The sequence below is a fragment of the Carettochelys insculpta genome, chromosome 1 (assembly GCF_033958435.1).
Source record: "Carettochelys insculpta isolate YL-2023 chromosome 1, ASM3395843v1, whole genome shotgun sequence".
In the NCBI taxonomy this organism is placed as follows: Eukaryota; Metazoa; Chordata; order Testudines; family Carettochelyidae; genus Carettochelys; species Carettochelys insculpta.
The window spans coordinates 355,501,855-355,526,327 of NC_134137.1; the positions used below are offsets into that span (position 1 = coordinate 355,501,855).

The window sequence follows — 24,473 nt, forward strand, 5'->3', positions numbered from 1 at the left end:
TTCAGAGCTGACCATGTATTGTACTATTTTTTAACAAACAACATGTAACAAACTGCTTTTAAACCTTCAAATTGTGCATGGAGGGAAGTTGGAAAGTAAATACAGAAAACAAGAAAATACAAATGGTAAAGAAATCTTTCAGTCAGTGTTTAACTTATGAGACATCTCTCTGCAAAGAAAAATAATTGTCTAGATGTTTTTCTTATTTCTGCACCATGTAGTACAGTAGTATTTTCTGTTATTGTTTCCAGGAACAAATGTTATTTGACTGATTGCCATATTATTTTAAAAGGATTTCCTAACCTGAGTATTTGTTTCCTATTTTGCAGATATTTTCTAGCAACAGTTTTTCAAGTAGTCACTCAGGGGATTAAGTTATTGAGTTATAGCTGATAAAATATAAATAAGGAAATATTTGTTCATGCTAGTGGGACTAATTATTTGAAAATAATATGGTATTACTTTGATCACATGTATAAGGAAATATTTGTGCATGCTAGTAGGACTAATTAGTTGAAAATAATGTGGTATTACTTTGGTCAGCCATGACGTGATTCTGCAATTGACCCCACATTAACAGACTTCTGCATTCCAGATCCCCATTCAACTTACAGGAGTCTGCCCACATAGAACCAGTTGCAGGAAATTCACTTTGTTTTTAAAATAGAATATTATTTAGTATAGTATTACTGGATAATGAGACAGCAGTGGCATATATGCCACATAATAGCAAAACATTGCGAGCAATTCTCAGGTCCTTAATTCTTACTCATTAAAAATTATGTTAGCAGGTTTATGGTCAGCAAATAGTAGGGCTGTTTTGAATGTTAGATATAAACTCGTGAGTGATGGATATACTAAAGTGCTCTCAAATTTTTCAAAGAATAATACTAAATAATTTGTACATGGTTAAAGACTTAATCCAATGTATATCTTCAGTAGTTAAACTATTTACTGTTTTCTAACCTAATGTTACAGTTGTACAATATTGACTGTCTTATTTGTTTTCAAGTAAATGAGCATTGGCTGTTCCATGATGATTGCTCAATTGAAAGATTCTGTGACTCTCCTGATGGTGTTATGATCTGCGGTAGCCATGATGGCAGAGAAGTTTATGCAGTCACTCATGACCTAACTCCTACAGAAGGCTGGATTATGCAGTTCAAGGTAAAATCTTTATTATCTAAATATTCTGCATAATCATTTTTAAATGGCCTGTTTTCCTCAGAGCAGGAGCAATTCACAGGAAACAGACTGATATGTGTTGCAGGATGTCTGCACTACCTGCCCCTGCTGAAAGGATTGGCACAATTCACATATTGTTTTATGTTATCTTCTAGTGGTGACCTACAAGCAGATTGTCAGGGTTAATAAACAACAAGTCTTGTGGCGCCTTATAGACTAACAGATATTTTGGAGCATAAGCTTTCGTGGGCAAAGACCCGCTTTTGAAGCAAAAAAGCTTTTGAAGCGGGTCTTTGCCCACGAAAGCTTATGCTCCAAAATATCTGTTAGTCTGTAAGGTGCCACAAGACTTCTTGTTGTTCTCGAAGCTGCAGGCTAACATGGCTACCTCTCTGATACTTGTCAGGGTTGATGTTACTGACAGGTTACAAAGATAATCCTGAGTTCAGCTTCCGATGGGGTAGGTATGAGAACATGATGTAGCTAAGGGATTTGCTACAAATACACCACCTGTGTCATATATAATTAGTAAAGTGACAACTAAAACTTTACACATCAGCGTAATTCACTTTTCACCATACAAAGTCAGAGTAATTGAGCTTTGTGTTGTTTGCTCCTTGGAGGCTGTGTGAGCTCACTGACAGGCTATGGGACTAGAATATAGCTGCTCCCTCTCTGTGGCTACTGTTAGAACAAGTGGATTGAGAAAGCAGCCACTCTCCTCCTTTCCTACTGAAACAGTGTGAGTACAGTTCCAGTGTACTGATGTCGAACCTACCCCTGTATGGCTTCCTATGAAGCCAGCACAGAGAGGGTCTACGAACATACAGAAGTAGCTGAGGAGCCTTCTGCATATTCCTTGCCCATGTTTCCCATGTCAAAGATTCACAAGACTTAAGTGATGTAGGGACCTTGCACAGAACTTTTCACTAAACAGGAACTGTTACTCTTTATTATGAAATATTCGTATCTTACCTTTTGCTGTAGTGGTACAGTAATAAGATGATGCAGCTTGCATGGGAGGTAGTATGGTTTGGGGGATAATGCACCAGACTTGGATTCTTTGACTGGTAGTAGGATTTTGGACTCAACTTCCCCTTTGGGATGTTGGGATTAATGAGATCAGTGGATGACAGGTAGTAACTGTTATAACTGTAATTTAAAGGATAATCTCCAGTCAACTTTCTTGCTGAAAAATCGTTCCCATCCCTCCAGCTATTTATTATAGTAGGAACTGTTACATTCTATGTTTTATCTATATTAGATTTCTGTTGGATGTAAAACTTCAGAAAAAATTGCACAGAATCAAGTCCACGTGCAATATTCCACTGACTTTGGTGTGAGTTGGAGCTATTTAGTTCCCCAGTGTTTACCTGCAGATCCAAAATGCTCTGGGAGTATTTCACAGCCCTCTGTCTTCTTTCCAACAAAAGGATGGAAAAGGATAACTTATTCACTACCAGAAAACCTGGTGGGCAAGTAAGTATAAACAGCTACTCCTATTACTTTGGATTCGGTGCAGAATTAAAGTGGGACTAAATAGTCTGAAAGCCGTTGCTTTGTGTATGCTTCTTATGCAAAAGATCTGCTCCTGGGTCTCAGTTCAGCAAGGTATTTAAGCATACATGGGACTTTTTTTCTGCTGGAGTGCACCAGAATCGAGTTCCAGCACCTTTTTGTTTCCGGCATCACCATTTTGGAAGCCAGCTGGGCAGCTCCAAGCCTCATGTGGCTCTTTAAGGAGCCATTTGTGATACGCACTGCTGCCATCACTCACTGCTCCAGCTCCCTGCCTGCCGCACTGAAAGAGTAGGACTCAATTTAATTGATTTAACAGTTGGCAGGAGGGATCCAGCCATTAAACCAATTAAATAGAGCTCTATTCTTTGTGTGTGGAAGGGCGCTGGGAACTGCCCCTGCTGCACTGTATGTGGGGGGAGCCATGGCTGCCAGTGAAGGAGCAACGGGGAGGCAGCGGCACGCTGAGCTCCTGGGTAAGATAAGTAAATCCCGGGTTGGTGGGGGTGGTTTGAGGCTGTGGGAGGGTTAAGCCTGGGGAAGTTTGGGACTGTGGGGGGTTAAGCCTGGGGGTGGGTGGGGTGATTTGGAGACTATGAGGAGTTCCGGCACCTTTTTTCTAGAAAAAAGCACTGAGCATACACCTCATTTTAAGTACTTGAGGAGTCCTACTAATATCAACAGACTAATTCATGTGCTTAATGTAAGCCATGTGCTTAGGAATCTTTCTGAATTGAGGCCCCTTTGTCTATTCATAGTCCTAACTACTGACTGATTTTAAAAAGGGGTTTATTTATTTATGTTCCTGTTTGCCATGAAGTGCTAACACTGTTTTGTGTCAATGGGTTGGATTCTGTTCTGGCTTGCACTACACCAATGGCATTTTGGCTAGATTCTAATTGCATAAGGTTTTAGGCAGTAGAGCTGAACAGCTGTAACTAGAGGCAAAGTTCAGGCCAGTGAACCTTTATTCAGATCTATAAAGTGCCCAATTTTGGTTTAAGACACTTTGTTGAGTTTACAGAGCTGACAATTGAGGGAAAGTTTATTTACTTGTAAGCTGAGTAAACTGGCTTAGTGGCAGAATGACAATGGTCTCTAATGATGCAATATTTACAGTCTCTTTCAAGGCTGAACCATTCTTCAAATTGACTGAGAGTTTATATTCCTACTGACATATTTTTTTCCTAAGATGTTTTCTAAACTTCAAGAACTCCCCCATTTTTTCTGCTCTTTTTTTTCACTGTGCCCTCCTCCAAGTGCCTCAAAATGATTTCCTTGAGGAGGAAGGAAGTCCCTCCTCCATGATATTTCCAGGGACTGATGTAAGACTGACCAGCCTATAGTTTCCTGGATCATCCTTCTTCCCTTTTTTAAAGATGGGCGCTCCATTTGCCTTTTTCCAATCATCCGGGATCTCTACCGATCTCCACAACTTTTCAAAGATAACGGCCAAGGGCTCGTCAACAACATATGCCAACTCCCTCAGAACCCTAGGATGAATTAGGTCTGGGCCCATTGATTTATGGACATTTAAATAGTTCCTAACCTGTTCTTTCCCCACCAAAGGCTGTCCACCTTCATCCCACAATGCATCACTTATCGCAATAGTCCGGGAGCTGTCTTTGTCCATGAAAACAGAGGCAAAGAAAGCATTAAGTACTTCAGCTTTCCCTACATCATCTGTCACTGGGTTACCTCCCTCATCCAGTAGGGGCCCCACGCCCTCTCTGATCACCTTCTTCTTGGTAACATGCATATGGAAACTTTTCTTGTTATCCTTCACATTCCTCGTGAGTCGCAATTCCAGTTGCGCTTTCGCCTTCCTGATAACTGCCCCACATTCTCAGGCTATGTGTTTATACCCCTCCCTAGACATCTGTCACAGTTTCCACTTTTTGTAAGCTCCCTTTTTGTGCCTAAGTTTTCCAAGGATTTACCCATTAAGCCAGTCTGGTCTCCTACCATATTTACTTCTCTTGCTGCGCATCGGGACAGTTTCTTTCTGCGCCTTCAATAGGGCTTCCTTAAAATACTATTAATTGTTTTATTTGAATAATCCTTTTAGAATGAATTGTTTCAGAAGAAACTAAAATAGAATATTTGTCCTGTCACCTGTTGACAGTGGTTCTCACAGACCCACACCACATATTTTGTGTGATTGCTTATATAGGGCATAAAATTAATTCTGATGAAAAATGCTGGACATCATTTTAAAGGACCCTGATCCTAAGTATGCCTAATTTTATGCGATGAATAGTCTCATTGTGTTCAGTGGAGTACCCATAGGATTTGGACCTAAAAAGATGATTTATATGGGCATTCAGATGAAACATCTCTTTCTATTTTAAAAGAAAATGAAAGTTCTTTAAACCACGAAACAAGAAATATGCATTTTATTTAGTTATAATCTAGTAATGGTAGTCCATCGATCCGATGATGACAAATCTGTGCAGATCATCTGTTATTGGTCTCATGGTGTGCCCTCTGGTGACTGTATATAATCTAGTATGGTTTAACTAATAACATGTTAAAATGGAATGATCAGTGTCAAATACAGTAATGACTATTATACCATATTCTATATAGAAACATTTTAATTTGCATATCTCCTGTTACGAAAGTGTCTTATTAATTTGTTACCCCATGTGGTGCTGTTCATAAATGTATGTATATAGTGCACCTTTTTTGTTTGTGTAAAGTTATCTTTTACCTTCTTTCTGTTTTTCTTTCATTCTTTTATGTATAGTCCAGTGAGGTTTAGGTTCTATCAGAAGTACTCAGATATTCAGTGGGCCATTGATAATTTTTATCTGGGACCTGGTTGCTTGGACAACTGTAGAGGCCACGGAGACTGCCTGAAAAAACAGTGTATCTGTGATCCTGGGTACTCTGGTCCAAACTGCTACTTGACCCAAACTTTAAAGGTAACTTACATGTATTTATCAGTACTGCAAAAGTTTTTCATAGAGGAATTAAATCATTGGAGCTTTATAAAACCCAGAGAGATGAGCCCAAACTGGAATGTTGGGTCTGACTCCTCACACTTTGGAGATGCTAAAATCTACATTAAGATCTGGATTCTACACCTGGATTCTATATTTTTCTATTTGAAAATGTATAATTTCTGTATTGGTATCTAGTGAAATAGCACCTTGTCACTAACAACAATAATTACATTGTATTTTCCTTCTGAAGTAAAAAAATAATTAAACTGCTATTTAACAGTTTTAATACGTTAATATTTGTAAATGAACAAGATAATAAACCTGCTATTAGTTGCTGGACACAACTGCTTTCCCCAGTACCAGTAAATTTACCAAGACCTAGTACAGAAAACTCGTCTTTATAATAAAAGGGGAGACACCAGTAAACAAGGCACTGAACGCCAGAAGATATAAAATTAAGTAACTTATCATAAAGTTTCATATAGTTTTAATTTTCTATGGTTGTACTGTACAGCCCAGGTTAATCAGTTTCTGCCACAAAAGGTGGAGTGGTATTTGTGTGGTGGGAAATATTTGGATTTCAGATGATGGTGTGTAACATATATAGACATCCAGCAAAAGAGGACAGTGTAGACAAAATATACTTTTAAGACTTTAGCAGATGTCTCCAATTTAAAACATTCTTTATATTTTGAAGAAAAACCTTTAAAAAATCCCAGACAGCTTGTTCGTGCTTTCTAAATTGTTTTATATGTGATGTAAAAATTTACATGATAAATTTTATATGTACATAATCTACAGAAGAGATATGTTGGTTGAACCACATTTGTTCCAAAAGAAATACAAACTACCTGAGATTTGAATTCGTGTTACCTGAATTATTATTAATAATTATTGTTGTTCGTATTTTAAGATACCAGTTATATAAATGTAAATTAGTAGCAGATCTTTATAGGAGATGGGTCAATTTCCCTCCTCTCCACTAAAATTAAAGCCATTTACTTCTCATGTGTTCAATTTAAGGATTTACTTGCAGAGGATTATTGGTATGATCATTTCACGGGCCATTATTTGGCTATCCTGCCAGAAGTTGACTCTCGCAACACATCCAGCTAACATCGTGAAATGTAGAAACAGGCAGCTCTAGATCATCATGTAAGGGTGGCTTGTGAACTAAATCCTTCATCTACATATTCATATATTTACTTTTTTTTTAATTTGATGATGTGAAACTGGTATTTAATATAGGGTGGAATCCTGAACCCATTGAAGTCAATGGAAATTCTGCCATCAACTTCACTGGGGACACGATTTCATCCCTGACGTTATTTCAACTCCCTGATTAACTGACTAAAACTTTTACAAATAGGAAGATGGAAGTTAAAGGGATTCCAAAATGGGCTTTGCATAGATATCTGTCAAAAAAAATTCCATACACATGTTCACATGTAATCCAAGACTTTCACTTTTCACATTCATTTCTGTGGCCAGCACATCACTTGTTCCAGTACTGTGAAAAAATATTTAAGGGGCAAGCATTCCATGAAAACAAATAATATTTTATTCAAAGTAATGTTTTTGAATATCTATTTTAGTGGCTGCACAGCACTGACCAGGACATACCTACTTAAAATATTTAAGGCTCAATTTTTCTCTCAGTAGAGTTTCAACCTGTTGCAGGGTGTAATAATTTCAAGCACAGTTTTGGGCTCACAATATTCCTTAAACATACTTATGTTTGCAGTGTGGTTGTAACCATGGATTTATCTACACAACAGCCTTATTTTGAAATAAGCTATTCTGGAAGAGCTATTCCAGAAGATCTTATTTTGAAATAACACTACTACATGCAAAAAGGTATTATGAAATAGTACTTAGCTATTTCAAAATACAGCATCTACATGCAGAGAGCCTATTTCAAAATAGAGCCACTGTATGCACTATGGCTTATTTCAGAATAGGCTCTATTCCCTGTCTGAACAGCACCTATTTTGAAATAGGTGCTATTTCTGACAGAATGAGGTTTCCAATTTCAAAATAAACCAACCACTATTTCAGAATTATTTTGAAATAGCTGTTGTATTGTAAACGGTAGGATAGTTATTTCACAATAACAGCTGTTATTTCAAAATAACTTTACTGTGTAGACCTACCCTCTAGCTGTGTCTACACTAGCTTTCCTATTTTGAAAGAGGCATGCAAATAAGGGAAAACACAAATACAGATGAGGCACAGATTTACATATCTGGCACCTCATTTGCATATTCTTTCGAAAGAGCTTCTGAAGGGTTCTTTCGAAGATGAGGATTGCTTTCGAAAGAGCCACGTCTACACTGCTATTTTTCTTTCGAAAGAAGAATATGAAAATGAGATGCCAGATGTGTAAATCTGCACCTAATTTGCATTTTCAATGTTCCTCATTTGTGTGCCTCTTGCGAAAGAGTGTAGATGTAGCCTTTATGTAAGATAGACAGAGTGAGTGAAGTAACATTTTTTATTGAACTAACATCTGTTGGAGAAAGAACCAAGATTTGAGTTACACAAATATAAATAAGCACTCTGTGTAGCTCAGAAATTTGTCTGTCTCATCAACAGAAGTTTGTCCAATGAAAGATGCGATTTCACCCACCTTGTCTCTCTTAAACCTACTTAGTCTGTTTTAGCTGGGTTCATTAGAAAAGTTGAAGAATATGATGCCACTTCATGATTGTTCCTCATATATTGCATTCCTTCCTGCAGACATTCCTGAAGGAGCGCTTTGACAATGAAGAAATTAAAGCAGATTTATGGATGTCCTTAGAAGGTGGAAGTGCTTGTACTGAATGTGGGATTCTAGCAGAGGATACAGCTTTGTATTTTGGAGGTGATACTGTGAGGCAAGCCGTCACTCAAGACCTGGACTTGAGGGGTGCCAAGTATGTCTCATTACCTCATAGAATTTGACCTAGCCAATAAATTTCAATGGAGGGCTTCATTAAATAAAGACAGAGAAGAAGGAGAGATGATTCAGTGGGTTGATAATAGAAAACTGAGCCTTTTTATGTCTAGGCCACCACCACCTGAGCTGCGTCAGCTCAGGTGGGCAGTGACAAATAGCTCTTATCCTTACTGTCAGTAAGTGAGTTTTCACTGAATGTGTGCCTTCAGTTGTGTTGCTAATATGTTATTTGTGTAGCACATATGGTATGCTTGTTGCTTTGTAGGTCCTTGCCTAGTGAGTTTACAATCTACATGGTTTACAGACAAAAGTGTGGGAGAGTAGAGAGGAAGTATAGATTTTAGTGAACATCACAACCTCACCACCACAATTAGCACTAGTTAGCACATTGGCTGCTAGTCTCAACAAGATAGCTAAGGACTAAACGAGCATGGAAGAGAACAGCACCTGCAAAAGATTTCAGTCTGTGGGTGTGAATCACCCGCACATTTTACAAATGCTAAAGACATTTTTTAAATAACTGATAAAATAGTTTTGTTTACCTCAAAAATACAAATTGTGTTTAGTAATGCTGGACTGAAGAGCTATGTCTACACGTGAACGCTACATTGAAATAGCTTATTTTGATGTAGCGACATCGAAATAAGCTATTTCGATGAATAATGTCTACACGTCCTCCAGGGCTGGTGCCGTCAACGTTCAACATTGACGTTGGGCAGCACCACATCGAAATAGGTGCTGCAAGGGAACGTCTACACGCCAAAGTAGCACACATCGAAATAAGGGTGCCAAGAACAGCTGCAGACAGGGTCACAGGGCGGACTAGCACTTCCAGGGCAACAGCTAGCCGCTCCCTTAAAGGGCCCCTCCCAGACACACTCAGCCTGCACAGCACACGGTCTGCAGAGCCATAGGCACGCACACCTCGGGCGACGCAGTCATGGACCCCCAGCAGCAGCAGCAGCAGCAGCCAGAGGTCCACCCAGCTGCTCCATGCCATGCAGGAGGCAGCTGAGCACATCCTTGCCACAGAGGAGGAGCTGCCCGCAGGGGAGGAGGACGCAACCCCCAACCCTGCAGCACCCCGCCCCCCCCACCCCCTGCCTCATACACCGCCGGCTGTGGAGCTACCCCACCAGCACCGACTGGTGGGAGCAGCTGGTGCTCGGAGAGTGGGACGACAACTGCTGGCTCCAGAACTTTCGCATGAGCCGGCAGACATTTCTGGAGCTATGCCAGTGGCTCACCCCCGCACTGAGGCACCAGGACACCTTCATGCGGCGTGCCCTCAGCGTCGAGTAACGGGTCGGCATCGCTGTCTGGAAGCTGGCCACTCCAGACAGCTACCGATCCGTGGGCCAGCAGTTTGGCATCAGCAAGGCCACCGTCGGGGCTGTCCTCATGGAGGTAAGAGGACCCATGGGGGGAGGGGGAGGCAGCCCTGGCAGGGGAGGGCCACACACACTCTGCACACCCCCATTGGTGCTCTCCCATGTGCTTCCCCTGCAGGTCATCCGCGCCATCAACGCCCTGCTCCTGCACAGGCTCGTGAGGCTTGGGGACCCGGATGCTGCCATCGCAGGGTTTGCCACCGTGGGCTTCCCCAATTGCTTCGGGGCTCTGGATGGGACCCACATCCCCATCCGCGCCCTGGAGCACAGCGGAGGACGCTACCTAAACAGGAAGGGCTACCATTCTGTGGTCCTCCAGGCCTTGGTGGACAGCCGGGGCCGTTTCCTGGACATTTATGTGGGCTTGCCTGGCAGCACCCACGACGCCCGGGTATTCCGGAACTCGGGCCTGTGCCGCCAGCTGGAGGCAGGGACCTACATCCCCCAGCGGGAGATCCCTGTGGGGAACACCACCATGCCCCTCTGCATCATCGCAGATGCGGCATACCCCCTCCGGCCCTGGCTCATGCACCCGTACACAGGCCACCTGTCAGCCAGCCAGGAGCGCTTCAACCAGCGCCTGAACCATGCGCGCCAGGTGGTGGAGCACACATTTGGCCGCCTCAAAGGGCGCTGGAGGTGTCTCCTCACCCGCCTTGATGCGGGCCCCACCAACATCCCCCAGATTGTGGGTGCGTGCAGCGCACTCCACAACCTGGTGGAGAACAAGGGGGCGCCCTTCTCTCAGGGCTGGGCTGTGGAGGCTGGCAGGGCTGATGTGCAGCCATCCGCTGCCCCCAGTCGCCAGGTGGACCCCGAAGGGACCTGGGTCCGGGAGGCCCTGTGGGCCCATTTCGATGAGGCCACGGGGTGAACTCTGGCAGACCCCCCACTGCAACCCCCCCATGCTCCACAACACTCCCTGCCCCTACGCCCACACCACAGAGCACCCAAGAGCACACCCCCACCAATTTTCTTGTAAATAAAAGCAGATATTTGTTCGTCAAACCAGATATATGTTGAACTCTCATTATTATTATCTTAACTAACTATTTACAGGCCAAATAAATATTACATATATATATATATTATAAGTCAGATAAGATGAAAGAAAAAAAGGGAAAGACAAGGAAGGGGAGAACTATGTACATGGGGGGGCAGGTATCAGCATAACAACATAACAACAGGGGTCTAATAGAAACTATTTACAAAAGGAGATAAAACTGAAGGGGATATATACAAAGGGGGGGGGGGGCCACGTCCTGGGCCCCACACCCTCTAATGTCCAGCTCTGGGGGTGGGCGGCCGCAACCCACACCTCAGCCTCAGCCCTGGCTGGGGATGGCTGGGGGCTGGGCGGACCGGGAGATAAGGCCAGCGGGTGTCAGCTGGCCCCAGGTCCCCCTCGGCGGAAGGGCCCTCAGTGGTGGGTAGTGGTGCGATGGTGGGTGGAGCAGGCAGGGTGGGCAGAGCAGCGGCCAGCACGGCATGGGGGGCCAGGTAGTCCGTGATACGCTCGAATGTCCGCATAAAGGCCCCCCATGCCTCCTGGCGCCAGGCCAGCGCCCGCTCCTGAAGTTGAAGGCACCACTCCTCCACCCGCAGGCACTGCTTGGCGACCTCCAGCTGCCGACGGTGGATCTCCAGCAGCTGGGGTCCGTCGCCGTCCAGGAGTGGGGCTGGCTCCGCCGTCGTCCCCACCGTGGGGCTGGTCAGTGCTCCGCCGAGGTGCTGGCCTGGAGTGATGGCCCCAGTGGACTCTCCGGGACCACTGACACCTCGCCGGCGCTCTACGGTCCTTCCGATGGTGCAGCTGCGGAACACAGGGGGTGGGAAGAAGAGTGGAGACAGCCGTTAGTGTGGGCCCCAAGCCATGGCCCTTGTCCCCCCACCCCTCTGCTTCAGGTTCCCCATCCCCGTCCCCGGGAGATGCTGCTGCTGATGATGATGGGTGTCCCACCCCCTCCCCCTGGGGGACCCTAGGTTCCGCTCCCCCCATGCTCAGGGATGGGGCATGGCACTGTCCTGCTGGGGGGTCAGGGGCTGATGCACTCCTGTGAGGGACATGCCACTGCTGTCCTTGGGGCCATGGTCATCTGGGCATGTGGAGGGCCCTGGTCATATCTATTACCCCCGCCCCTCAACCCCAGGGGTGTGCACCGGGGGGGGTTACATACCTGATGGTCCACTTCCACGGTCGGGGGACACCCAGTGGGTGGACGCCCTGCTGGAGTTCCAGGACGGGATGTGGATCCGGAGCCCTGTGTCACTGGAGGAGGATTCCCCCTCCTCCTCCTCCTCCGGTGCCCCAGGGGTGGGCTCCTGGGGGGGCCCCCGGGGTGCGGGGCTTGCCTCCGGGGCGGACTCCGCCTCCGGGGCCTGCTGGGGCTCGTCAGCCGAGGTATCAAGAGTGGCCGGAGGGAAGAAGGTGTGCTGGGGGCCCAGGATGGCCCTGAGCTCCCTGTAAAAGGGGCAAGTGACGGGGGCAGCCCCAGATCGGCCGGCCGCATCCCGGGCCCAGGTGTAACCCTGCCGCAGCTCCTTCACTTTACTCCGGACATGATCCGGAGTGCGGGCAGGGTGACCCCGGGCAGCCAGGCCCTTGGCCAGCCGAGCGAACACATCCGCGTTCCGCCTCTTGCTCCCCATTACCTGGAGCACCTCCTCCTCGCTCCAGAGCCCCAGCAGGTCCCGAAGCTCGACCGCCGTCCAGGAGGGGCTCCGCTGCCGCTTCCCAGCCTGGCTGCCAGTCTGGGAGCCCTGGCTCCCCTTGGCGGGGGGTGCCCTGGGGGCGCTTAGGGGGCTGGGGGGCGGCCATTGCAGCACTGGGGGGTTCTGGTGGCTGCAGAGGAGCGTGCAGGCTGTCCGCGTGGCTGGGCTGCCGCCTGCATGCTCTCTCAGCTTCCTGCACAGAAAGGCAGGGGGCGGGGACCTTTAAAGGGCCGCTGCATGTGGCGACCATCGAGCTCAGGGGCTGGAGAGAGCGTCTCTCAACCCCTCAGCTGATGGCCGCTATGGCGGATCCCGCTATTTCGATGTTGCAGGACGTGCAACGATTACACGTTCCCTACTTCGATGTTAAACATCGAAGTAGGGCGCTATTCCCATCTCCTGATGGGGATAGCGACTTCGACGTCTCACCGCCTTACGTCGCTGTCAACTTCGAAATAGCACCCGCCACGTGTAGCCGTGATGGGCGCTATTTCGAAGTTGGCGCCGCTACTTAGAAAGTAGCTGCATGTGTAGACGCGGCCAAGGGGAACTAGATGTAATCCCACACAGTGTTGTAGGTGAGAGGAATAACATAAAATGGCTAATTCAGACTATTAGGGGCTTTTGTAAAGTGAATCTGAAGCATTTAACAATTCAACATGGCCCAGGGGACCTCCTTCTGAGGTCTCTTTTCACACCAAATTGGGGAGTATGGGAAAGCATTGGATTTGCTAGATATTTAAAGGAACAATTCTCAGTGGTAATTGTTAACTATGGCCGCTTCTACAAAGGCCACTTACTCCGGAAATGGCATGCTAATACATGGAGCAAAAGATGTTCATGAGGCACAGATGCATATTCCCCGCATCTCATTAACATAATGTCACGTGATTTGGAGTCCAGAAGCCCATTCTTCTGGACTCCAAAACACTGTGTAGAAGCGCGGCCGCCAGGGGGGCTTCCGGAAGGAAGTCCTCCTTCTGGAGGCCCCTTCTTCCTAAAAATTTTTGGGAAGAAGGGGCCTCCAGAAGGAGGACTTCCTTCCAGAAGCCCCCCTGGGGTCTCTGCTTCTACACAGAATTTTGGAGTCTGGAAGAACGGTCTTCCAGACTCCAAATCACGTGATGTTATGCTAATGAGGTGTGGGGAATTTGCATCCATGCCTCATTAGCATCTTTCGCTCCGTGTATTAGCATGCCACTTCCGATGGAAGTGGCCTGTGTAGAAACAGCCCAAGAGTCCAGTCTTGGCAACACTTACACACAACTAGCTTTTCTGGGATAAGAAATGCCACTGAAATATGGGAACATATAAGAAATAAGGTGCTTTCAGTGCTTGTAGGATTGGATGTTTAAAATGTTACAGAAGGGTTGGCGTAAACAATTCATGTTTCCCAGCTGTATATTTAATGTGTTAACATTGATTTGTCCAGTGGCAAACATCTGTGAAATATAACCTCTTGTTCACCAGCTAACAAGGCTTTGCTGTATTTTTGGAACATATACAAGCTAACAAAACAAAAAAGCAGTCATGTAGCACTTTAAAGAATAACAAAATAATTTATTTGTGGGGCAGACCCATTCTTCAGATGTTGAGATAGTGGGTCTCCTTCAGATCTGAAGAAGTGGGTCTCCCCCACAAAATCTCATCACCTAATAAATTATTGTGTTAGTCTTTAAAGTGGTACGTGACTGCTGTTTTGTTTTGTTATGATACAGACTAACATGGTTACCTCTCTGTTAATATACAAGCTAGATATTTTAGATGTGCCGATTATGTACACTTGTCTCTCCAGAACTTTAATTAGTCTAAAGCATCGTATCTCCATTAAAGTGGGTAGAGCTCTGCCAATTTATGGCAACTAAGAATATGGCTCATATGATGTAGAAGGAGATACAGTATGATAGTTTCATCTTCCCCTGTCACTCAACCACTTTAAATAAGATCTCTCTCCTTCTCAAAGTATTTATTATGTATGTAGCTTTTCCCTTCCCTTCCTTATGTTTAACTGAAATTACTTCTTATTTTAATTTATTTCCCTGGTTTCCATGCATAATTACACATACAAATAAATATTTTTGTGCACATGATTGCCTGTTTGCACCTACGGATGTATAGTTTGCAGAATTTAATCAGAAACTTATTTTTGAAAATTTTGCCCTAAGTCAACATCAGTTTTCTTTAATAAAACATTTTTGTGTGAGCATTTTCAATCTGTTTGTTGACTGAAGAAAGATCTCTTGAATTGTGATTGGCAGCAAATCTTCCATATTGTTAGGATATATGTGTATTCTGTAAGTTATCTCAACATTTTTTCCTTCAGATTTCTACAGTACTGGGGAAGAATTGGAAGTGAAAACAACATGACCACATGCCACAGACCAACATGCAGGAAGGAGGGAGTACTGTTAGATTATTCAATTGATGGAGGCAAGTCAATATGTTAGTTGCATCTGAACAAAATTTTTTAGTATATTCAAACATGCAATTTTGAGAAATATGCAGAATTAGCTCTAATTTAAATATTTTAAAATTATTTATGCAGAGCTATATGTAATCAACAGTTATGAAAGGTATACCTTGTGTTTTTTTCCCTTCATCTAAAATAGTCTGTTTCAAGAGAAACTAGACCCAGTCCAAGTACTTATACTTAAATAAATAATCCTGTTGACTTTAGTTTGACTTATCACATGGGTAACAAGAGTATTAGGAGTTAATATTTTCCTTTCAGAAGATTGTAGATATTATCTTCTGACTTCCAATCACTTTCCTTTAGTTTTTTGAAAATTCCTACCATATAATGCTTTACTAATCCTGAATTCTTTCCTTACAGGCATATCTTGGACTTTGCTTCATGAGATGGATTATCAGAAATACTTCTCAGTCAGACACGACTACATACTTCTCCCAGAAAATGCTCTGACCAATACAACTCGCCTGCGCTGGTGGCAGCCTTTTGTGATTAACAATGGAATTGTGATTTCAGGCTCTGATCGTGCTCAGTGGGCATTAGATGACATACTAATTGGAGGGGCTGAGATCAATCCGAGTCAACTAGTAGATACATTTGATGACGGTAAGGGAGGATGATTTAAGAAGCCTGTGTCAGCCTATTTATCAAATAAAACAATTGCTAACTGAAGGCCTTTCAAATGCACATTCTAATTTATTTTTCAGCAATTCTTGGTTTCTTTTTGTCAGTAGTTACATTGTTGATATTTTATTGCTTATGTTAGTTTTAAGGATTTTTTTTATTATTTCAATTTGATTTTTTTAAAAATCCAAACAGTTAAAGGGTAGTTCAGTTTGTTTCCTCTAATTGCCTGATTTTGGAAATTTCCACTATGTCTTATTTTTTTAAATACAAGTATTAGAATCAATTTAAACTGTCTGACTAGCACTGACACTTTAACTAAGACTCCTGGTTACTTATTTAACATGTATAATTAAAATGTTGTCCATAATGACTGTGCATTCAATACTAAGTCTATGTGTTTGCTGAGACAGTCCAATAATTGTATGTAACTTCTGTTATTAGAAGGCACTTCCCATGAAGAAAACTGGAGTTTTTACCCTAATGCTGTCAGGACTGCTGGATTTTGTGGCAACCCCTCATTTCACCTCTACTGGCCAAATAAAAAAAAGGACAATACATACAATATTCTTTCCTCCCGAGAGCTTATCATACAACCAGGATACATGATGCAGTTTAAAGTAAGAAAAACCCATCTCTTTATTCTAAATAAAACATGCAAGAAAAATTACCTAATTTGTTTGCAGAATGTATTTTAGTTCCAATTGAACTTGTTCATTGAAATTCAGGTAAATATTGTAATAGAAACAATGACACAGGGTTAGAATGATTGCATAAACATATGCAGTATTAAAGCCATGTTTGTTCCAGGATCTTAGAGAGACAAGATTAGGGAAGTCACGTTTTTGTTTGGGCCAACTTCTGTTGGCAAGAGAGGCAAGTTTTAGAGCTTACACAGACCTGAGGAAAATCTCTGCATAAGATCAAATACGAACAGAAGTTGGTCCAACTAAAGATATTATTTTACCAACCTTGTCTCTGTATAAATGTGATTTCAACCCGGATGGAATGGATGTCCCTGTACTAAGGGATGCATGAAGTATTGATTAGGTATTGAGTGGCTGAAGTCTTTCTATGGAGCAGAGTGGCAACTGAGTTCATGCAGAACAATTCTCATTCTCATATCTAAGTGAGATGCCATTATAATAGCAGCTGCTGGGTGGTGGGGATAGGGAGACAAAGACTAACAAACTAAACTGTAAAGTAAGATTAGTAATTCCAGTAATATAGAAATCTGTGTTATGTAGTTGTCATTGCCTATCAAAATGGGCATTGAGAAGAAAGAAGCAATCAGTTACAAGAAACAGGAAGAAATAGAGAGGGTCAGAGCTGGGCAGAAAAATAACTTGTGCGGTAAATCTGAAAGTGACAGTCTGAAGGTGCTAAAAGTAATAGCCATTTCTGTTACTTATCAGCTGTCATACAAAAATGCACCACTTGCTGTTCTTGATTTCTAACTAGACTTTAGAATGAGGCCAGCACATTGTATAATCAATAGAACATAGCTATTAAATTGTTATTTCTATTGTTTATTTGTATTGCATCAGTGGGGCTGACAGACTTGCCTGGCTCCTGGGCAAGGTGAAGAGGGCCAGGGCCCCAGGCAGAAGGAGCAGATCTGAGCTAGCCTCCTCTGGGTAGCCCTTGGCTCTGCTTAGAGCACACTGCGCTTCCACCAAACAATCCTCAGCACTGCCTGGAGCATGCCATGCAGGGCTCCAGCAGCAATTTAAAGGGCCACTGGTGGGCCTGTATTGCATTAGTGCTCAAAATCTGGTTAGCGTTTTCCTGCAAAAAGGAAGATCCTGACCCAAAGCACTCACAGGCTTAAAAAATAAAGAAAAGGTATAACATGAGCAAAACAATAGGCTGATAGACACACGTGCCTTCCAAGTTACATTTGCTTCTTGGTCTTAAGTTGTTTTTAATTTAAACATCCTTTTTTCCCTTTCTACCACAAATTCACACCGTCATCTTCCCTCACAGCCATTGCCACTTGTACGTCAAATCTACCCCTACCTACAGCACTACATCAGCACAGCTGCACTGATGTGGCTGCACCACTGTAGTATGTCTGGGGAAGGTGTGTTATGCTGACGAGGGAGCACTCTCCTGTCCACTTGATTACTCCACTTCAGCAAGAAGCAGAAGCAACATTGGCAGAAGAGCCTATCCTGCCAATCTAGCGCTGATGTGGATAACCTGAAATTTGTAACACTCAACTACACAAGTTAGATCAACTTAAGAAGCAGTGTACTCCTGCCCTCAGATTCAGTGTCTGTAATCCACTCCCTCAGACCAGTTGACTCACATATACAATACACCATCCTTAAAATTATCTTAGGGATAAATTTTATCAACTGTTATTGTTATATACAAAAAGTGTAGATAGTCCTTGTGTATCAACCTCAAAGGCAGTCAGCTTACTTAGATTTAAATGGCTACATCTACACGAGCCCCAAACTTCGAAATGACCACGCAAATGGCCATTTCGAAGTTTACTAATGAAGCGCTGAAATGCATATTCAGCACTTCATTAGCATGCGGGCAGCTGCGGCACTTCGAAATTGACGCACCTTGCTGCCGCGCGTCTCGTCCCGACGGGGCTCCTTTTCGAAAGGACCCCAGCTACTTCGAAGTCCCCTTATTCCCATCAGCTCATGGGAATAAGGGGACTTTGAAGTAGGTGGGGTCCTTTCGAAAAGGAGCCCCGTCGGGACGAGCCGCGCGGCGGCGAGGTGTGTCAATTTCGAAGTGCCGCGGCCGCCCGCATGCTAATGAAGTGCTGAATATGCATTTCAGCGCTTCATTAGTAAACTTCGAAATGGCCATTTGCGTGGCCTTTTCAAAGTTTGGGGCTCATGTAGACACAGCCATTCAGTAATATGTCATGTGCTGAAGTCTCTGAATTTGATTATCACATACTATCAAGACAAGTCATCTATTTGTTTCCTTGGACATACAGACTGTTTATATTTACAAGAGCTTTTAAAACGATTTAACTTGATGAACCTGAGCACACCCCAAACTATACAGGCCACAATTTTAATAAAAAGTTACCTAATGTTGGATTCTTAAATCCATATTTAGGCACTTTAATAAGTAATTTGAGTTTCAAAAGCACTGAGCATCCAGCAGTTTGCATTAACTTTCTTAGGAGCTTAAGGTCCCCAGGACTTTGAAAACCTAGCTACTCATTTAAGTGTCTGCATGATATAGAGGCCTAATGTTTGGCACCTGTAGTTGAAAAGCTTTGCCCCTAGTTCTAAATGCATTCTAAGCTCTAGTACCTAATATAGCGCTTACCTTTCGTACATTAGAATACAAAAGGTAGCCATTATTCTCAGGTTACATGGTATAAAAAGGCGTAGATGTCATTATTAATATTTCCAGTCTTATGCAAAGATCCACAAAGGCAGCAATGTTTGAAGTGATGCACACTGGGTTTTTTAGTTTATTTTTCATTAGGAGGGGAGTTAAATCTAAGTTTGCAGTCTTCTAATTCTATATCTTTAGAAAGGTCACCTGGCAGTTCATTATGTTCTGCACTGATCTAATATGACCTAACACATTTTATTTTTATTTCAGATTGTGGTTGGCTGTGAGGCAACCTCTTGTGGTGACCTGCACTCTGTAATGCTGGAATACACTAAGGATACCAGGTAAGCTCTCTCCTTAATTTACCTTGGACATTGCAAGACCAGTGACGCTGTACCTGGAGTTACATCTAATGAGTGTATTGCTGTACCTTCAGAGAGACACACACACACAATTTCAAAATATCGCTTGGTTAAATATGTTGTGTTCTTTGGTAAAGGGCTATTTTGGCTAAACCTATGCTGTACTAGAAGCCACATGATGCTAATTTGTGGTTTACAGATTACTAGTTAATTACATTCTTGTCTCCTGGAATGTAGTATGTATAATAGGATTTATGAATTACTTCAAAAAGCAGGACTGTATTGTGTGCTTATATGCCTTCTGGGTGAAAACAAAACCATGGAGCAGAGCCAGTATAAAGTGGCTCTTCTCTGACCTCTACAGGGTAGGGCAAAGGGAAAGAATTCTCAACCACGACCTATAGTATCAGGTCACAAGGCCTCCTGCCTGATCTCTGCTTCGCAAACTCCCTTAGCTGCATAGATGTATCATAGCATTTCCACCCTTTGGGAGGTTACCATGGCTACACAAAGGCTGCAGACTTTCACACACTCTTCATGTCTATAGTGCGTGGAAATTATTGTTGAAGACCATTTGTATTTTTGTAAAAAGAAATATTGCCATGACCTGTAGTAGGTTGCTAACTTCCCTTTCATTGTTATTATTTTCAGTTGTTCTAACAGCATATTTTCATTGCTTCATACAGAACAGATTCATGGCAGCTTGTCCAGACACAATGTCTTCCTTCCTCATCTAATAGCATTGGCTGCTCCCCATTTCAATTCCATGAAGCTACCATCTATAACTCTGTCAACAGCTCCACATGGAAAAGAATTACTATCCAACTGCCTGATCATGTCTCCTCCAGGTAGGTTACCAAAAGGTTGGCTCACTTTGGAGTTATCAAACTTCATCTGTCTAGCTGGCACTGTTAGTGGTAAATTGAAAGTGTCTCTCTTTTGCCTGGATTTAGAAATGATATATAATGGACACTTTTGGAATTGCTTTTCTTTCATAAACACTGCTATTGCCAAGGATTAAATAGCCATGACGTTCAGGCTAACAATTACCATTGTGACACAAGCATAAGGCCTCATCCTGCAAATACTTATTACTTAGGGTAGCCCACTGAAGCCAATCAAGGTAATCATGTTAGCAAGCACTATTACATGTAGTAAGGACTTTCACAGTTTGGATTTATGGTTGGAGACCAGGGTAAATCTTTAGACCCAGGGTAGTGTTTTCAAAAACAGAAATCTGAAATTAGGCTGCTAAATCCATATCCTGATTTTTTTAAAGTCCTGAACACTCAGCAGGAACACAGCAGAACACTCCATTTTATCTTCATAGGAACCGCTGGATTCAGGAAGCTTTGGAAAATCACAAAAGTGCCCAGGTGTGCATTTAGGAGTGTAACTTTAAACTTTTGTTTTTGAAAATCTTAGGTAAAGTCTTTATCTACAGCATGAGCTAAGGGTGTGACTGCTCTCTTTGGCTACGTCTACACGTGAAGCCAACATCGAAATATTTCGATGAATAACGTCTACACGTCCTCCAGGGCTGGCAACGTCGACGTTCAACTTCGACGTTGCGCGGCACCACATCGAAATAGGCGCTGCGAGGGTACATCTACACGCCAAAGTAGCACACATCGAAATAAGGGTGCCAGGCACAGCTGCAGACAGGGTCACAGGGCGGACTCAACAGCAAGCCGCTCCCTTAAAGGGCCCCTCCCAGACACAGTTGCACTAAACAACACAAGATACACAGAGCCGACAACTGGTTGCAGACCCTGTGCCTGCAGCGTGGATCCCCAGCTGCCGCAGCAGCAGCCAGAAGCCCTGGGCTAAGGGCTGCTGCCCACGGTGACCATAGAGCCCCGCAGGGGCTGGAGAGAGAGCATCTCTCAACCCCTCAGCTGATGGCCGCCATGAAGGACCCAGCAATTTCGATGTTGCGGGACGCAGATCGTCTACACGGTCCCTACTTCGACGTTCAACGTCGAAGTAGGGCGCTATTCCGATCCCCTCATGAGGTTAGCGACTTTGACGTCTCACTGCCTAACGTCGAAGTTAACTTCGAAATAGCGCCCGACGCGTGTAGCCGCGACGGGCGCTATTTTGAAGTTAGTGCCGCTACTTCGAAGTAGCGTGCACGTGTAGACACAGCTTTTGTGTACACATATTTGCACTAGATGTCCTTGAGCTAGCACAAGTATAAAGCACAGTAGAAGGGGTAGCAGTAGCAGAGGGATGGCAGAGTACAAGTCTCACTGAAACCAGTGGATACATACTCAGCATAGCTAAGCTATACCTTCACTATCAATATGTGTGCTACTGCAGCTATGCTACTATAAATACCTGTGCTTCTCAATGTGAGCTAGTACAAGCATGCCTGCACAAGCAGGGGAATCACAGCCCTATCTTATGGTATAGACTAGGTAGAGTATCCTAAAGCTACTTTCAGCTCCCACTCACCCAGAATGAATATTAAATGCTTAGCAGATGAGGCCTACCAATATAAATTTCCATTTCAACGGAATAAAGTGTGCTGATGTGCGTTAGCTGGATGTGGCCCTCTGGTGAAAGCTGCTTATTGGGAGCCTGCACTTGTGGGCACAATTCTCTGAGGTCTTTTGCTGACTCATTGCCTGACATTGAGCAAGTCATTTCAGTCTCTTCTGTGCCTCACCCCAAAAATGCAACTCTAGTGTTCTTACGGCACATTTCTTTCTATTTCAGTTTGTGTGGATGTGGTTGAATGTTTCTGTGCAGAAATGTTTAAGTTTTCTTTCTGAAACATAATATGATACAGTGTTGTGTGCTATTTGTAGTGCAACCCAGTTCAGATGGATTCAAAAAGGAGAGGAAACAGAGAAGCAAAGCTGGGCAATAGATCATGTGTACATTGGAGAAGCTTGCCCTAAACTCTGCAGCGGTCATGGATATTGTACTACTGGGGCCATCTGCATTTGTGATGAAAGATATCAAGGTTTAATTCTTACATTCCTTTATATAATATGTGTGTATTTATATATGTTAATCTGGCTCAAAATGAAACAAATAAAATAAAAATGCATCCAAATATACTACTTCATCACTGGAATGCCTGAGTAACATGCGATGATACGTAAATAGGAAGACTTTTCACTGTTGAATAACAGGTATCCTTGCCCTTTTTGTACTCTACCTCCAGACTGAATTACCATAGTTTGTTCTATGTGGGGCTACACTTAAAGGCCACTCAGACCTCACCAAGTGCAGAATGTGGCTGAGTGCTCTGTTATTCCATACCTAGACCATATTGCATTTTGTTCATTTCACAGATTGCACAGGCTTCCAGTTTGTAGTGAAGATTTTCATTCTGACCTGTAAGCAGGGACCTCCTTAGGCATATGCAGCATATGCAGCTGTGTAGGGCATCCCTAATCTGGGGCAACACACTGGTGGTGCCCCACAATCAGTGGTACCCTAGGTTGTGTATGCCTAGAAATGCCCACCCCCTAACCCCTACATGGGTTAGCTAAGCACCAGGGTTCTGGCATCTCCCAGCACTCCATGGACTCTGCACCCTGTCTCCACTCACCAGACAGTGGCAAGTGGCGTGAGTGTGGGTCAGAGGACTCCAGAAGAACAGAGAACAGCCACACAGCCTTGCAGCAAATAGCATCCAGTCTTTCGGGCCCAGCACACTTGGCAACCCCTGCCCTTGCTTCAGCCCTCCTCCCGCCACCCTCCCTGTGGTATAACAGGTCAGCCCAGTCGGCAGCAGCAATGCCAGTGCTGTGCAGCATAGGGACAGCCCAGCCTGTAAGGGCTCAATCCTGCAAGTAAAGCGCTTGGATCCTGAGCCATCAGAATGATTAAGAATGTGCTTGTAAGTACATAAGTAGTCCTCTGAAGTGTGTAAGTGCTTTGTTGGAGAAGGGCCAGGTTGCTCAGAACCTTGCAGGACTGAGCCCCATGATGTTGGGTCTTGGCTGTCTTAGACACATTTCCCTTAAAGCAATTGTTTCAGGCTTCCTGCAGAGTTTGTCAGACACCCCTGCACTGGTTTACAGTAGGTTCTCACTTTGGAGGTTTTCTTTACAAACAGGAAGGCTAGATACTGAGGCAGGCATGCTGATGCAGGGAGTAAAGGGGGCAGTTACTCCTGGGTCCCTGTGAATTACTACGGTTGAACTGCTGCACACTGCAGTGAAAGAGGGAGGACCCAGTTCTGCAGTTCGGGCTTCACTGAAGGGGGGAACACCAGTGCTGTGGTCCAGCCAGCGCTGATGGCAGAATGCCCTAGGCCCTGCCCCTTCCACTCTTGGCCCTGCCCCTTGTGGGGTGTGTAGCTGACTCCCTGTCCCACCTTGTCCTGGGGCCCACAGCTGCTGTCAGTGCCACTCTGCTTAGCTCCTGAGTTTCTTTTCCCTGTTACTGTGTAAATCCTATAAACGAGAAGAGAATCATGCCCTTATTTTTTTAAATGAAAGCTTAAATGCTCATGTGCAGTCATACAGCCATTTTAATCTAATCTGCAATTAGGAAGCAATGTATACCACTGTGCAGTCACATTATACGCATGCCCTGCCTGTGGCAGTAACTACAACAGGTAGAATATGCAATTGAATTCAGTCATTTTTTTCTCAGTGTTTTGGTACTTCTCTGTGTGATAACTTTGCCTTTTCATTTTTAGGTGATGACTGCTCTGTTTTCAGCCATGATCTTCCCAGTTACATTAAAGATAATTTTGAATCTGAAAGAGTCACTGAAATAAACTGGGAAACTATTCAGGGTGGAGTTATAGGGAATGGATGTGGACAACTGGCACCATATGCCCATGGAGATTCACTGTACTTTAATGGATGTCAAGTAAGACAAGCCATTACTAAACCTCTGGATCTCACCCGAGCAAGGTAATGCCACTTTTACTATTAATTTAAAATACAGCATTGACAGCTGATGACAGAAGTAACTGCTTATAAAAAGGAAATGGGTCCCAATGATAAGGTTGAAGAGGGAAGGTCTACCAGGCTGGCA

General features: G+C 43.8%; 1 protein-coding gene across 1 annotated transcript in view; it reads left to right on the forward strand.

The window, feature by feature from the left end:
* The window catches only part of RELN (reelin), a 543,431-nt gene that overhangs the window by 505,452 nt on the left and 13,506 nt on the right, over positions 1–24,473 (forward strand). Inside the window, exons 51-61 of the mRNA XM_075016845.1 lie at positions 1,013–1,167; positions 2,450–2,664; positions 5,453–5,630; positions 8,391–8,566; positions 15,016–15,122; positions 15,526–15,768; positions 16,231–16,406; positions 19,375–19,448; positions 20,153–20,314; positions 22,280–22,437; positions 24,130–24,349. Coding sequence (XP_074872946.1) covers positions 1,013–1,167; positions 2,450–2,664; positions 5,453–5,630; positions 8,391–8,566; positions 15,016–15,122; positions 15,526–15,768; positions 16,231–16,406; positions 19,375–19,448; positions 20,153–20,314; positions 22,280–22,437; positions 24,130–24,349 — 1,864 coding nt within the window. The remainder of the gene's footprint in view (positions 1–1,012; positions 1,168–2,449; positions 2,665–5,452; positions 5,631–8,390; positions 8,567–15,015; positions 15,123–15,525; positions 15,769–16,230; positions 16,407–19,374; positions 19,449–20,152; positions 20,315–22,279; positions 22,438–24,129; positions 24,350–24,473) is intronic.